Raw genomic sequence first — 14,174 nt, 5'->3', positions numbered from 1 at the left:
ACTTCGGAGATACTGATATTTACAAAAGTTGCCATGTACAGTTGTAGAGTCTATGCCCAGGGCAAGGGTGCCTGGGGTTATGAAAGTGCTGAAATACAATCTCTGCTCTGTTTGCCAAGCCATGAAGCCTGGCTTCCACCCAGAGAAGATAATAGCTTTCTTTAATTCATGCAAAGGCACTGCAAAGGTTAGTAGGAGCCCTGAACACATCAATCTAATAATCACTTTGCAAGAATATTATAATACCAATCAAGCCTTTTTACTCCAAGAGGTGGCAGAGGCTAAACACTCATGGAACAATGAAAAAATTTTAAATACAATGTTAATATAAAATCTATAATCCTGGCTAATCAAGAAAAATTCATTACATAATAAGGGTAATTCTCAAAAACATAGTGACTATTACCAATGTGGAAAGATCTAAGCAGTATGTAAGCTTACATTAATTAAACTCTTAGCAGTATCTCTTTACCCTCATTTAGCTATATAGTTGATGAGTAGAATCAGGGGAGTAAGAGTTTACAATATATAACCAGGAGATCATAACAGTTAAAAAAAAAAAGTCTATACTAATTACTCTGCATCTTTACAATCCCCCAAAATTAGAACTCACTTTAAAAAATTCAAAATTAAAAAAAAATTCAAAATTTAGATTCAATTAAAAATACTGAGCACCATGTAGTTAAACATCTGCCTTTGGCTCAGGTCATGATCTCAGGGTCCTGGGATTGAGCCATGAGTCACCCCCATATCGGGCTCCCTGCTCAGTAGGGAGTCTGCTTCTCCCTCTGCCCTTCCCCCTACTCATGTACAATATCTCTCTCTCTCAAATGAATAATAAATAAAATCTTTAAGAAAAACACTGAGCACCGAATACATTCTAGATAATATGCTAAAAACTTCAGAAATTTTTATCTGTAAAGTATTAATTTACTTTCTGGAACATTTTTCCTTTATGACATTCATACTAAGTTATACTTAATTGGCAATGTTTCCATTAAAAATAGGACATTAAAAGGAATATAAGTAAAAGAATTTTTAAAGAATTGGAATTAAGGAAGAAAGAAGGTGCTAGAAAGACTATGAAAATACAACATCAAATAGTATTTATCTGAAAATATCTTTAAAGCCCCACATTCAGCAACTCATCAAGTACCCCATGATCCTGTCAAGTGGAACATTCTAAGGCTCACTGCTTTGGGATTGATGTCTAAGTTAAAATACTGTAAATTATAATAAACTAAAACTCATTTGATAGCCAATCTTGTCAGACAACCTCTCGAAGGAGAAGTGTCCCACTTACAATTGTGGCATAATATAAAAATTTAAACTTTGAAGGGGTCTTACACAAAAAAACTTTTGTGGAAAGACTGTAATCTTAAAATGGAAGAACCTGTATAATTGCATTTCTTTTAAAGAGGGTAAACAGAAATAAGAAAAGATCTTCGCTCAGTTTCTAATGGTGCTAATTAATTGTGTGTGACCTTAGGAAAGTTAGTTAACCATGTTAAATGCCTCATTTCTATTAAAATGCCACCTTCTCCAATTTTATAACCTCATTATATAATACCACACCTCACCCAAATTAGTATCTACTACATTACTCAATTTTTTCTTTTACTATTATTTGAAATCATTTTGTGTGCTTACTTATCTCTATCCACAGATTAGAAGCTGCATGGGAGCAAGGACCATGCCTGTTTTGTTCACTGCTGCATGTCTAATGCCTAAAACATCGTGTGGCATTTGGAAGATACTGAACAAGTATTTGTGAAGTGGATGATTCTGTTTCCTTATGTGAAATGAGAATAATAACTACTTTAACAAAGTTGTCGCGGATCCCTGGGTGGCTCAGCGGTTTGGTGTCTGCCTTTGGCCCAGGGTGCCAGCCTGGAGTCCCGGGATCGAGTCCCACATCAGGCTCCTGGCATGGAGCCTGCTTCTCCTTCTGCCTGTGTCTCTGCCTCTCTCTCTATCATAAATAAATAAATCAATCTTAAAAAAAAAAGTTGTCATAAGAATTAAAATTAAGTAATGTATGTGAAAGTGTTCTGTAAGCGATAAAGGAAATATGCAAAAGATAAAAAGGATTTGGGGGTGGGTGAACTTCAGAAAGGATACATCAAAATCTGAAATATATCATAATTTATAGCAGAGTGCATCTAATTATTTTTAAATCCAAAAAAAAAAAAAAAAAAGCACATACCTTTCCCTGCAGAGGCCCCTGAATAAGCTTGGGATATTTCTGTGTTGAACTATTTCCATGTCCCAGTTTCCCATAATCACCATCTCCCCAACTGAAGACTTCTCCTTCTGTGGTGAAAGCTAAAGTGTGACCATCAGATCCTTTAGAAGATGAAACCTTTTTAATGGACCTGTGAGGTTCAAATGTTAGCTTTTTTAAAGTGGACTGATTATTAGAATCTCCAAGGCCCAGTCTCCCATAGCTGCCTTTACCACAAGCTCTGACAGAGCCATCCGTAGAAATAACAAAAGTGCAGTATTGTCCAGCTTCAATCTATAAGCAAACAGAACAGTAAAATAAAATGCTTCTGTGAGAATCAAAATATAATATTTAATACTAGTTTTATCAAAGAGGTTCAAAAGGAAGTCTTTAAAAGCAGAATATGGCACGATTCTCCAGAGAGACTAAACAGAAAATTAAGAAAACTATTATTAATGGGCTTTTCATGTTGACTTTATTGTCAAATTAATGTATATTTTCTCTCTTCAGGGTATCTACCCAGTCATGATTCAATAAAACAAAGTAAAATGTTTTAGCCTCTTCTTATAATTGGTGAGTGAAGGGCAAGAAATAAAATTATCCTATAAATTCCTTAGACTCCATTATGGCAAGGACCATATAAAATATATTTTCCACTCATTTGAAAAAGACCTAAGTTTTAATGAAAATAATAATAAAATAGAAAGTTCTAGCTTGGCTGAATAGCTACAAATGTAAAAAAGTGATAATAAGATAATAAAATGCCAATCTGGGAAAGGGAAAATTCTAGCTTTTACTTAAGTCCTATTTACCATTTGCATTTGAATATAATGGTAAGTCTGCTGTCATTCATGATCCTTTTCAAAAATCCAGCTCCTAATTTAATTTTTTGAAACTTGGAACTATGTTAGGGAAATGGACTAAAAATGTTTTTTTTCCTATTAAAATGAAAAAAACAATACAGCATGGTATATAGAAACAATCTAGATAAGAAACAAGGATCTTCACTCACTTAAAAAAGGCTCTTAACACTACTTATAACAAACCCTGTCATCTACCAGTTTGTAAAATATGCAGAGAACTCACCGTCTGAGCATCAGAGAAACTGGGAGCCAGTTTGGGCTGTAATATTTTCTCCTGTGTGCCTTCCACCAACTGATGGCTGCTGTTGCTCCCCCAAACATAAACCTCACAGGTTTCTGAGACAATGGGAGCATCACCAGTCTGAATGCTATCTGGGCTAGCACACGTTCTTGAGTAATCAGATGCCATTCTGCAAACCTAATAGGTTTTAAATTAAAAACATGCAATAAGTAGGCAAGTTGTTCTTAATGGAGATATTTTTATAAATATTGCTGAAATTATTGTTTATTTTCCTTCTAAAACTCTCAACTGGTCAAATAACCTAAGAACAATACACCCAATTTTAACAGATGACTAGACTACTACTTCTGCAGAAGATACTAATTAAGGTGGTAAAATGGGGAGGAGGAGACACACGATCAAGACTTTTTAAACTAATAATTATCGTGCAAACAGCATTACAGAAAGAAAAGGCTTAAAAAACAATTTAGAAGGGGTGCCTGGCTGGCTCAGTTGGAAAAGCATGTAGTTCTTGATCTTAGAATTGTGAGTTCAAGTCCCACATTTGGGTAGAGCTTACTTAAAAAAAGAAGAAGTAGAGGGGGAAAAAAAAAACCCATTGATAATCCTATCACCTGGGATCCCTGGGTGGCGCAGCGGTTTGGCGCCTGCCTTTGGCCCAGGGCGCGATCCTGGAGACCCAGGATCGAATCCCACGTCGGGCTCCCGGTGTATGGAGCCTGCTTCTCCCTCTGCCTGTGTCTCTGCCTCTCTCTCTCTCTCTCTCTCTCTATGACTATCATAAATAAATAAAAATTTAAAAAAATAATCCTATCACCTTAGTACAATGAATGTTATCTTTTTTATGTACATTCTTTCAGAATTTTGCATATATATGTTCTTTAACTTAGTTATCACAGTGGATATATAAAAGTGATGAAACAAAAGTCATGCAAAATTTTCCATGGCTACCTAATCTTCATGAATGAACTGATAATTTTCCACCTAATATAAAAACCCCAATTTACTTAACCCTTTTCTTTTAAGTAGGACATTTAAACTCTTTTTGTTATATAAGCCATTTTTAAGAACATAGTTGTTAAAAAAAAAAAAAGAACATAGTTGTTACTACATTCTGTTACTTAAGTATAGAGAGGCTCAGAAATGGGCTACTATACCCCCAAAAGACAATAATCTTACGATTCTTGAAATATACTATAAAAAACTGCTTTCCAGGGATGCCTGGGTGGCTCAGTGGTTAAGCATAGGCCTTCCTTTGGCTCAGGACATGATCCCGGTGTCCTGGGACCAAGTCCCACATCAGGCTTTGCCTGTGGTCTTTGCCTCTCTCTGTGTCTCTCATAAATAAATAAGTAAATCCTTAAAAAAAAAAAAAACTGCTTTCCAAAATGGTTCTACTACATATCACCAGCAATATATTTTATGTATAAATAAAGTAAAAATCATCGCTCATTTGCCATCTGTACTAAATATAATGGTAAAGCCTATTGCCATTCATAATGCTTTTTAAAAACTCACACTTCTTGACCTGCTGCCCCCACAACCCTGACAAAGGATAGGACCCAGGGTGGCCATCCCAGTTACCCTAATCAAGGAATACATTTATATGAGAGTACCAGTCTCACTACAGCCATACCAATAATAAGTATTACGCCTCTAATTTTTTATAAACTTAAATGGGATAAAAGTGGATGCATTATCTTCACATTTCATTATCAACAAACTAAAGGTTTTCCATTTATTTACCACTAACTTCTGCTCATTTATTTACTAGGGCTTAATGCATTTTTAATTGGTTTAAATTAAAACCAATTTAATTTTTAAAAATTTTTAAATACTAAAAACTATAATTTAGGGAAACTTTCCTGAGATAAAAAAGATTTGAAACAATACACTGAAATTCTCACATCTCTGATAATATCAAACCAGAACGAATTATGTCTAGATATATTCAAGCAAACTACTGATGTTTAAAGAAAGATCAGCAAAAAAACACAAGCACATAACTCCTATGGGAAATAAAATCAGATTATCTTCAGACTTTGACAGCAAAAGGTTCATGTCAGAGGACATGGATTAACAAAAATGGATTAACAGCAGAAGAAAAGAACATGTGAGCCAAGTATAAAGAGAAAGCAATTATTAACACATGAGAATTAAGAGAATCTTGTTGCAATGGCCTTTACAGAGGAAAGTACTAGAAAATGAGCTTCAGACAATCAAAAAGAAGAAAAAGACATCAATAGAGAGATGGACTATGAGCATTAATACGTAGTTACTTGTAAAACTAAATGAGGGTTAAAAGGAAGTGAATAGGATGCTCTATGTACGTTTAATATAAATATAAAAAACAAGGAGAACATTAAAAATGTAATGTTTCAGTAGTCATATAGTGATAGTATTTGCTTTATTTTAGGACTGCTGTTTGTGTATATGTAGTAAGTGATTAAAACAAGTAAGTAATTATGGGGTATTCTAATTCTTCCATGCTTGTATCCTTGAGAATAACTATTCTTAGTTTAGAAGAAAGAAGGGAGAAAAGTGGGCGCCTGAGTGGCTCAGTCGGTTAAACATCTGTCTTCAGCTCAGGTCATGATCCTGGGGTTCTGGTATAGAGCCCCGAATCAGGCCCCCTGCTCAGTGGGAAGCCTGCTCTCCCTCTTCCTCTCCTCACTGCTTGTGAGCCCTCTCTCTCTCCTCAAAACAAATAAAATCTTAGAAGAAGACGAAGAAGAAGAAGAAAGAGAGAGAGAGACATAATACAGAAAACATTAAGTAAAAATTCTATGGCCTAAATAAATAAATATTCTATGGCCCTGAATCTGAAAGTACTAGTATCAAATCATGAGGTATTTTAGCTTAAACACCACACACATATACCCTAGCTCTGCCCATGACAAAAGCCTACAAACAAAATACTCAGTAGTGATGAACCTATTTAGCACCCTGATTATGGTTCTAAAATACTATTTCCTGCTAAAAGTAACCAGAGCTTTTTGAAGAAACAGCTAGCTGATTCTAGATCTAAAGCAAGAAATGTACAAGATGAATCTGGAATAATGTGACATGTCAAAAAGCAAGAAAGCTATGAAAGATTATTAGGCCTATATCAAAAGAACTTAAGAGGGTGCCTGGATGGCTCAGCCAATTAAGTATCCAACTCATGGTTTCAGCTCAGGGTTGTGGAATTGAGACCTGGGTAGGACTCCGCACTCAGCAGGGAGTTTGCTTAAGATTCTCTCTCTCCCCTCCTTCTGCCCCTGCTTGCACACACCCTTTCTCAAATAATACATCTTAAAAAACAAAACAAAACAACAACAAAAAAAACTTAGGAACTACCCTGAAGAGACTACTATCTTAAAAGACTATTGGCCAAAAATGAAACAGTATGAGCTCCACTACAGATAGTTATTTAATGGGTTAAAACTCAAACACGTAAGAAAAAAAAAAAAAAAACTCAAACACGTTTAAGTCTGTGGGTTCATAATGATATTTTTCAAGTGAAATTAACTGGTCTACTTTGGAAGACAACAGATCAATTTATTAAACTGAACATTAATATATAAAATCAGTGTTAAAACTTTTAAAACCTGGATATAGACACAGTTAACCATTTATTCAGCCTTTCTTATATGAACTGAAGCAGAGTAACCAAATAGTTGGTACGGGAATCATCTTTATAAAAACAATCCAATGAAGGGCACTAAGGTACCCCAGTGGTTGAGCATCTGCCTTTGGCTCAGGTCATGATCCCAGGGTCTTGGGATCGAGTTCCACCATCAAACTCCCCGCAGGGAGCCTGCTTCTCCCTCTGCCTATGTCTCTGCCTCACTCTGTCTCTCTCATGAATGAATAATATCTTTAAAAAAAAATCTAATGAATAAATGAAAGAGAAATGATACAATTAAACTATCACAATTTACAACCAACCACCAATGAATTAATAAATGTAGTCATTAAGCATCAAGAGTTGGTAATACCACAACATCATGTATGGTCTTGCCAAAGTGATCAAACCTAGGACCCATCAATCCTCAGGTCAAGCCTCTGGATCCACCTGTCAATTTGCAGGAAATAAACAGGACATAGTGAACTGCATTATGAATAACCAATCAGTAAAAAGACCAGGTTCCTGAACAAAAACATTGAAGATAAAGAAAAAAATGGAGGGGTATCTCTGGATTGAGAGATTTGAAAGATATCTGGGTTTTGTTTTTTGTTTTTTTAAATAGGCAAGACTGCACTATAGTGTCTAGGGATACACACTTGGGTGACACAACAATAAATGCAAGGAAGGGGTTACTCTAAAAGTCAGGAGAATGGCTGCTTAGGGGAGGAAGACACAGGTTAAACTAGGACATGAAAAAACCATTTAGAGTGGGTGGTAGTTTTATCTCTTCTTTCCCTGGATACAGATTAAGAGAATATTTATTTTGTAATAATTCGTTAAGCCTGACGTTTGTTTGTATGTCTCTCTGTATGTTTTTATTTAATAAATTTTTAAAGTTACCTGCACATGATACAAAGTTCAAAATGAATAAAAGGGTATACATTAAAAAGTACGTCTCCTTCCCATTCCTTATAACAGACACCCTAGCTCCATTTTTAGAGACAACCACTGATGCTTTTTTTCTGCAACCTTTCCAAACACTGAATAATTATTTTTAAGGGATAAATACAAGCTATAGCACTTTAAGACAAAGTAGCTTTTCATGTAAAAGCCATGATTATTTACATACCTCTTCAAAGAGACACAAAGCTGCCTCATAGAGTGAGCACAAGCCATCAGATGTTCTGGTTGGTTCCCTCCACTGAGTCCGATCAGCAGATGAACCCTACAGTTTCAGAAGGAGAGAAACACATGTATTAAAAGTCACTTAAATATTCTATAAAAAGGGATCCCTGGATGGCGCAGCGGTTTGGCGCCTGCCTTTGGCCCAGGGCGCGATCCTGGAGACCCAGGATCGAATCCCACATCGGACTCCCGGTGCATGGAGCCTGCTTCTCCCTCTGCCTCTGTCTCTGCGCCTCTCTCTCTCTCTCCCTCTGTGACTATCATAAATAAATAAAAATTTAAAAAAATATATTCTATAAAAATATCTGAGGAATTGTTTATATGATTATGCTAAGATCAAATCCTAACATTAGGTCATGAAACCAACTTTTACACAGAAGCATTACAAAGATGGAGCTATAGAATGATACAGTACATTAAGTGTTAATTCTTTAATGATTGTTTATTCAATAGTGGGCTTGACCCAGAAACAAACACAGAGGCAGAATTTTGCCAATTACATATTCTTTGGGTGGCCAATATCCAGTAAGTGAGGCCCCAGGAAATATTCTACTCTCCGGGCTTCCTTGCCCACCTGTCCATGAGGATACAAGCAAGTAGAACATAACCAGCTTGAGTGATGACCTTTGCCAGAGCAGCAGAAAGTCTGTTCCTCCCTTCTTAGTTTCAGCAAAACTAAAGTCCACAAATCAGTTCATGTAGCCACCTGACTATGCTAGAAATAATGCATCTTTTACCTATTACAGCTAAGGAATCAGAGTACCTCTCTGGGACTCTCCAGAGTAGAGCCCAAGGCTGTGACCAGAAATCAATTCTGTCACCAAAAAATGACAAACCAGAAAGTGAATTTGATCTCACTGATCCTTCAAATTCCTAAATCCTTAAATCTTTAGATTACAAATGTCAAGTTCCTCTAATTGTGATATTTTCATCCATGGCTTAATTTCAATCGATACTATACTGTAAAAATATTTATATTCTAGATGATAAACTGGCAGATATACCACAGAAAAGCGTATCTACTATGGAAGGGAAGTTGGCCTAGATGCCCCATAAGATCCCATCTAAGATTATATGATTTCATCAACTCAAACTATTTTAATTAACATGATTCCTAAGAAATAAAACAAATGAAAATGGTAGCTATTTAATTTATGGCCAGTTTATCAGGTACTAATCTCTGCTGCCAAATCAATTTTTCTTTTTATTTAACGTGGTGCTTCTCAAATTTTAATATGGACATAAATTATTTAGAGACTGTTAAAATACAGACTCCAATTCAGTAAATAAAGATAGGGCCTAAGGTTCTGCAATTCTAACAAACACCCAGGATATACCAATGCTGAGGCTCACTTTTTGAGTAGTAAGGCTACTTGCAGGTCATACCAGAAGGTGAGTGTTCAAAATTAACTAGTACCTAGACATACAAGGTGTTGCCACATACCAGCAAATACTCAGGGGTACACTCTTATCAATTCCATAATTAGCTGCACAGTACTTCTGAGAAAAACCAAATTGTAAAGGCCATCTCTAGTAATCACCAAATCAAAAATAGATGAGGAACAACAGCCTGTAGTATTTTCCTAGGAGCTGGTACCAGAGCCATCATAATCCCCTTCTTTATACCTTTCTACAGTATGGAGGAAAGAAAGTGTTGAAAAGTACATGAAGTTTTCAGTGACAGACTGATCTGAGTTTAAATCCAGGCTCCATCACTTACTGGATATGTGAATGAAGGATAAGTCTCCTTATCCTTAGGCAGGAATAATGCTGATATTACTTAGGGCTGTTGGGAAAATTAGAGTTATGGATAAAACATGCTTATTAGCACAGTTTCTAATATACAGTAAGAACTCAAAACTAGTAGCAGCAATTATTAATTTGCATCATGTACCCTGAGGAAGAAAAAACAAGAAATCTAATAAGTTCTTGCTAAATTTAAAAATACCAAATGAATAACACATCATTCAAATACTGTCACTGATTTCTATTCTTCCCAATATAGGCAATATTGTACTCCCCTATCCCCCCATCCACAGTTCCACTTTGTGTGGTTGCAGCTACCCAAGGCAGTCCAGAAGCAGATGTTCCTCTTTCTGACATATAGTCAGAAGGTCAATTGACTTAACATTAAGTCACAATATCTATTCATTCACCTCATTTCATCTTTATCTCATCAGCATTTTATCATCTCACATCATCACAAGATGGGTAAGTGCAGTACAATAAGATATTTTGAAAGAGAAACCACATTTAAATAACTTGTATTACAGTATATTGTTATATTGTTCTATTCTATTACTGTTGTTAATCTCTTATTGTGCCTAACTTAAACTTTATCATAGGGTACATGTATAAGAAAAACCATAGTACATATAAGGTTTGGTACTATCTGCTGTTTCAGGCTTCTATTGGGGGGTCTTAGAATACAATCCCCAAGGGTAAGGGGGGATAATGTAATTAAGGGTGAGACTACTCTATACCCAGTCAGTAAGGATTAAAGATATCTCTAAAACCCATTCTGTACAGAATTCTTAATGAAAATAAGATAACAATACTATACCTAGGTATTTTTAAAGAAACTAAATTTTGGAAAATATAGTACATTAAATGTATAACTTTATACACTATTACCATAGGAATTTTGATAGTCTAAAGATAAGTGGAAATTCAAATAACATAAATTCATGGTTTTTATAGGTCTTCATCTAATTACCTCCCTCTTAAGCAACTACCATCAAAAATAATGTTACACCTTTTATTTTTTTCATATTTGTCTTTTTAAGATATTCTGACAAAGACATAAGACTGAATAGAGTACATTTCCATATATTCTTGCTATATAGTTTTTCTACTTAAAATTGGTTCAATGACTCCCCACTGCCCACAGGAACAAGTCTCAACACCCCATAGCACGAGATATAAGACCTTGCCTACTTGGCAGCTTCACCTCATCCCATTCCACTCCATACATCCAGGGGCTTGCTTTCCTACACCTTGGCTACTTTGTAAACTCTGGTCCTCTCCTCTGAAAACCTCTCCAGCTCCCCACACTCACATGTTGCATCATGTTTGCAGGCAAACTCTTCCTACTTTTCAACTAAGCTCAGGGATCCTTCCTCCACAGGCATTTTCTGCCCCTTCCCTCCAGTTCTCCTGTGTCCCATAACCTCCTCCCTGTGCACACCTCTACTATAGCACATTATCATTAATTTGAAATGCTTGTGCATCTCTCTTTCCTTAAACTGTGAGCTGGCTGAGGGCATGGATGCTACAAAGTTCATTTACCTTTTAAACTCAGTGTCTAACTGTACTTGGCACACGGTGGTAAACAAACACCTACTGGTATCAACGACCAAAGGTGTTTTTACTGTTGTTTATTCTTTTAGAATTCAGAGATACACATTGACATTATTTCCTACCTTTTAATTTAAATATCAGTCAATGAGAATCTTGTAAACTCCCATTCAAACACAATTACTGTGTATTGTGTATCATTAGTGAAGGTTAGTAATCATACAAGTAAACAAAAATTAAGGATTGAACTCATTTTCGCTAGGCCTTATGTACTACGTTGATGGTTATGTGTCTCCCCCTTTAACTTCTAGCTTGGGGGTAAGTTTTATCCCAGTTGTTCAACTTAAGGCGGGGAAGATCAGGTCAGGTTAGAGTTCAGCGTACCAGGAGAGGATATACCTATTTTCTGAATTCTCGGATAACACTGTGAAATAAAAGAAATGTGGGTTCTGGAGACCAAGAGCATCAGACTCTATCACTTACTGCAATTACGAACAATAAACATAAAATTCAATTAATAACCATCTCTTTCCCCTAAAGTCAATCTGAGATTTAAGTAAATTCAATCTAATATAGGCCTGTGGTGACTTTAGGAGCGCCAAACTAAATTAAATATACAAGATTCTTCCCCAGAGTAGATCCAGAATTCTGTGGAAAGCAATTTAGTTTTCCAGGGTGCCCTCATCACAATAAGGAACTATATTATAGGGTCTAACCATGTACACTATGGAGGCTCTGGAGGGAGAGCCCTTTTGACAAGGTGTATTTGTCCTGGAATAAAAGAGGCAGTGTGGAGAGGAAACTAGAAATACAACGATAATATAAGCTTATTATATTTTACCACTTTATTATAGTTTACCTATTTATTTATAAATATATTTATTTAAGGTAGGCCTTCATGGGGAAAAAATGAATCTACTTACTATTTTTTTTAAAGATTTTATTTATTTATTCATGAGAAACAGAGAGAGAGGCAGAGACAGAGGCAGAGGGAGAACCAGGCTCCATGCCCGATGTGGGACTTGATCCCGGAACAGCAGGATCACACCTTGAGCCAAAGGCAGATACTCAACCGCCGGGCCACCCAGGCATCCCAAAAATGAATCAATTTAACATAAATGATAACTAAAGCCACACGGTAGTCAGAAAAAACATAGGCTTTGCAGACAGACTTGGGGTTGTCAGAATTAGTTAACATAGCATCTGCCTCATAAATGCTTACTTGGTGTGTATTTAACTTCCAATTCGTTTGCCAAATAGATATGTAAATTTAGGATAACTACTACAGTTTCTTCATCCTTAAAGATAAATAATATCTACCTCACACAGTAACATGGTAATTGAATCAGACAGTGCATAAAAAGCATCTGGTCAGTAGTAAGTATTCAACAAAGGTTAAAACTCTCTTCTTCCCTAATTCCTGGTATTAGGGAGCAGTAAATAAAAGAAGTTGAAAGAAGAATGAGATGGTTTATTACAGATTAAAATACAAATTTATAGTACATACCAAAGAACGCCTCATCTGCATTAATATAGTCATAAAGCAGTCAAAGCTGATCATTCCTTCCTGGCTTGATAGTAGTTTGCTTTTCTCCATGGAATTTACAACCGCTGAAGCCCCCAAAGCCATTTCTATCCATTCAAGAAGATACCGCAAAGAGCCTCGCTGAGCTGCTAAACCAAGTAGCAACTCAGAAGCTAATCTACGACCTAAAGTGTCTGCCCCAGAATTGGGAATAGTTACTCCTTTAAGAAAGGTTGTCACTTGTGATAAGCAGTCCAAACCCATCGGAGGAATCTTGCTTTCATTTGCTAAAGATAATGGCGGCAAAGAGCTGACAACTTCAATTGCAGTATGAATAACGTCGTTGCAAAGACTAAGACCAGGTCCTGACACAGGCATCATCCAACTTTGTCTTAGAAGTGCAAATAATAAACTTAGACCAGTTCGAACACCCATTTCTATAAGTGCATCAGTGCTTGACCGGGGACGTTCACTAACAGAATGGACATCTGCTGAACCAGAGCTGCTCTCTGGAGAATGCTGCTGCTGTTTCACTTTGCCTTTGTCATGGTATTTATTAGAAAGTGCATAAAAGACACGCTGGAGGACAAGCAGTCTTTTCCGAAGCGCCCCAGCAAATGGGGAATCTGAACATACCATCTTCGCTAGTGCTAGCTGGCTGCTAAGGAGGGCATCCAAATAGTGGTCCTGCTCATCACTTGAAAGAGACTCACGTTCAAAGTCTGGCAACTGTGGTCCTTTGAGGCACAAAACTTGTTGGGGCAAAGGTACTACTTCTTTATTGCTGACCAGTTTAGAATACAAAACAGCAACTCCCTCTCTTGTAGCAATAGATTCACTGTCCTCTGTAATCCAGGAGCTGTTGAGGTGTTCAAGCCATTTCAGTTTCACTGGTGGAACCATAGTTGCCATGTCGGTTTACTCTTCAGCCATTAGTTCTATAAAGGAAGATGAAAAAGCAGTCAAAAACTTATGCAGATGATTTGCAAAATGTTTCTGAACTTTTTTTTAATTAATTAATTAATTTATGATAGTCACACAGAGAGAGAGAGAGAGAGAGAGAGAGAGAGAGAGAGAGAGAGAGAGAGGCAGAGACATAGGCAGAGGGAGAAGCAGGCTCCATGCACCGGGAGGCCGACGTGGGATTCGATCCCGGGTCTCCAGGATCGCGCCCTGGGCCAAAGGCAGGCGCCAAACCGCTGCGCCACCCAGGGATCCCTGTTTCTGAA

General features: G+C 36.7%; 1 protein-coding gene across 7 annotated transcripts in view; it reads right to left on the bottom strand.

Annotated features, from left to right (window-relative positions):
• The window catches only part of HERC1 (HECT and RLD domain containing E3 ubiquitin protein ligase family member 1), a 195,294-nt gene that overhangs the window by 135,142 nt on the left and 45,978 nt on the right, over positions 1-14,174 (bottom strand). For all 7 annotated transcript variants that reach the window (XM_055320270.1, XM_055320269.1, XM_055320276.1 and 4 more), the window contains exons 2-5: positions 12,928-13,883; positions 8,068-8,163; positions 3,311-3,505; positions 2,207-2,518 (exon numbers count right to left, since the gene is read on the bottom strand). In XM_055320270.1, coding sequence (XP_055176245.1) covers positions 2,207-2,518; positions 3,311-3,505; positions 8,068-8,163; positions 12,928-13,857 — 1,533 coding nt within the window. In that variant the 5' untranslated portion in view covers positions 13,858-13,883. The remainder of the gene's footprint in view (positions 1-2,206; positions 2,519-3,310; positions 3,506-8,067; positions 8,164-12,927; positions 13,884-14,174) is intronic.

Source organism: Nyctereutes procyonoides, unplaced genomic scaffold (assembly GCF_905146905.1).
Source record: "Nyctereutes procyonoides isolate TBG_1078 unplaced genomic scaffold, NYPRO_anot_genome, whole genome shotgun sequence".
In the NCBI taxonomy this organism is placed as follows: Eukaryota; Metazoa; Chordata; class Mammalia; order Carnivora; family Canidae; genus Nyctereutes; species Nyctereutes procyonoides.
The sequence above is the reverse complement of the archived record's forward strand: the minus strand, read 5'-3'. Positions and strand labels throughout refer to the sequence as shown.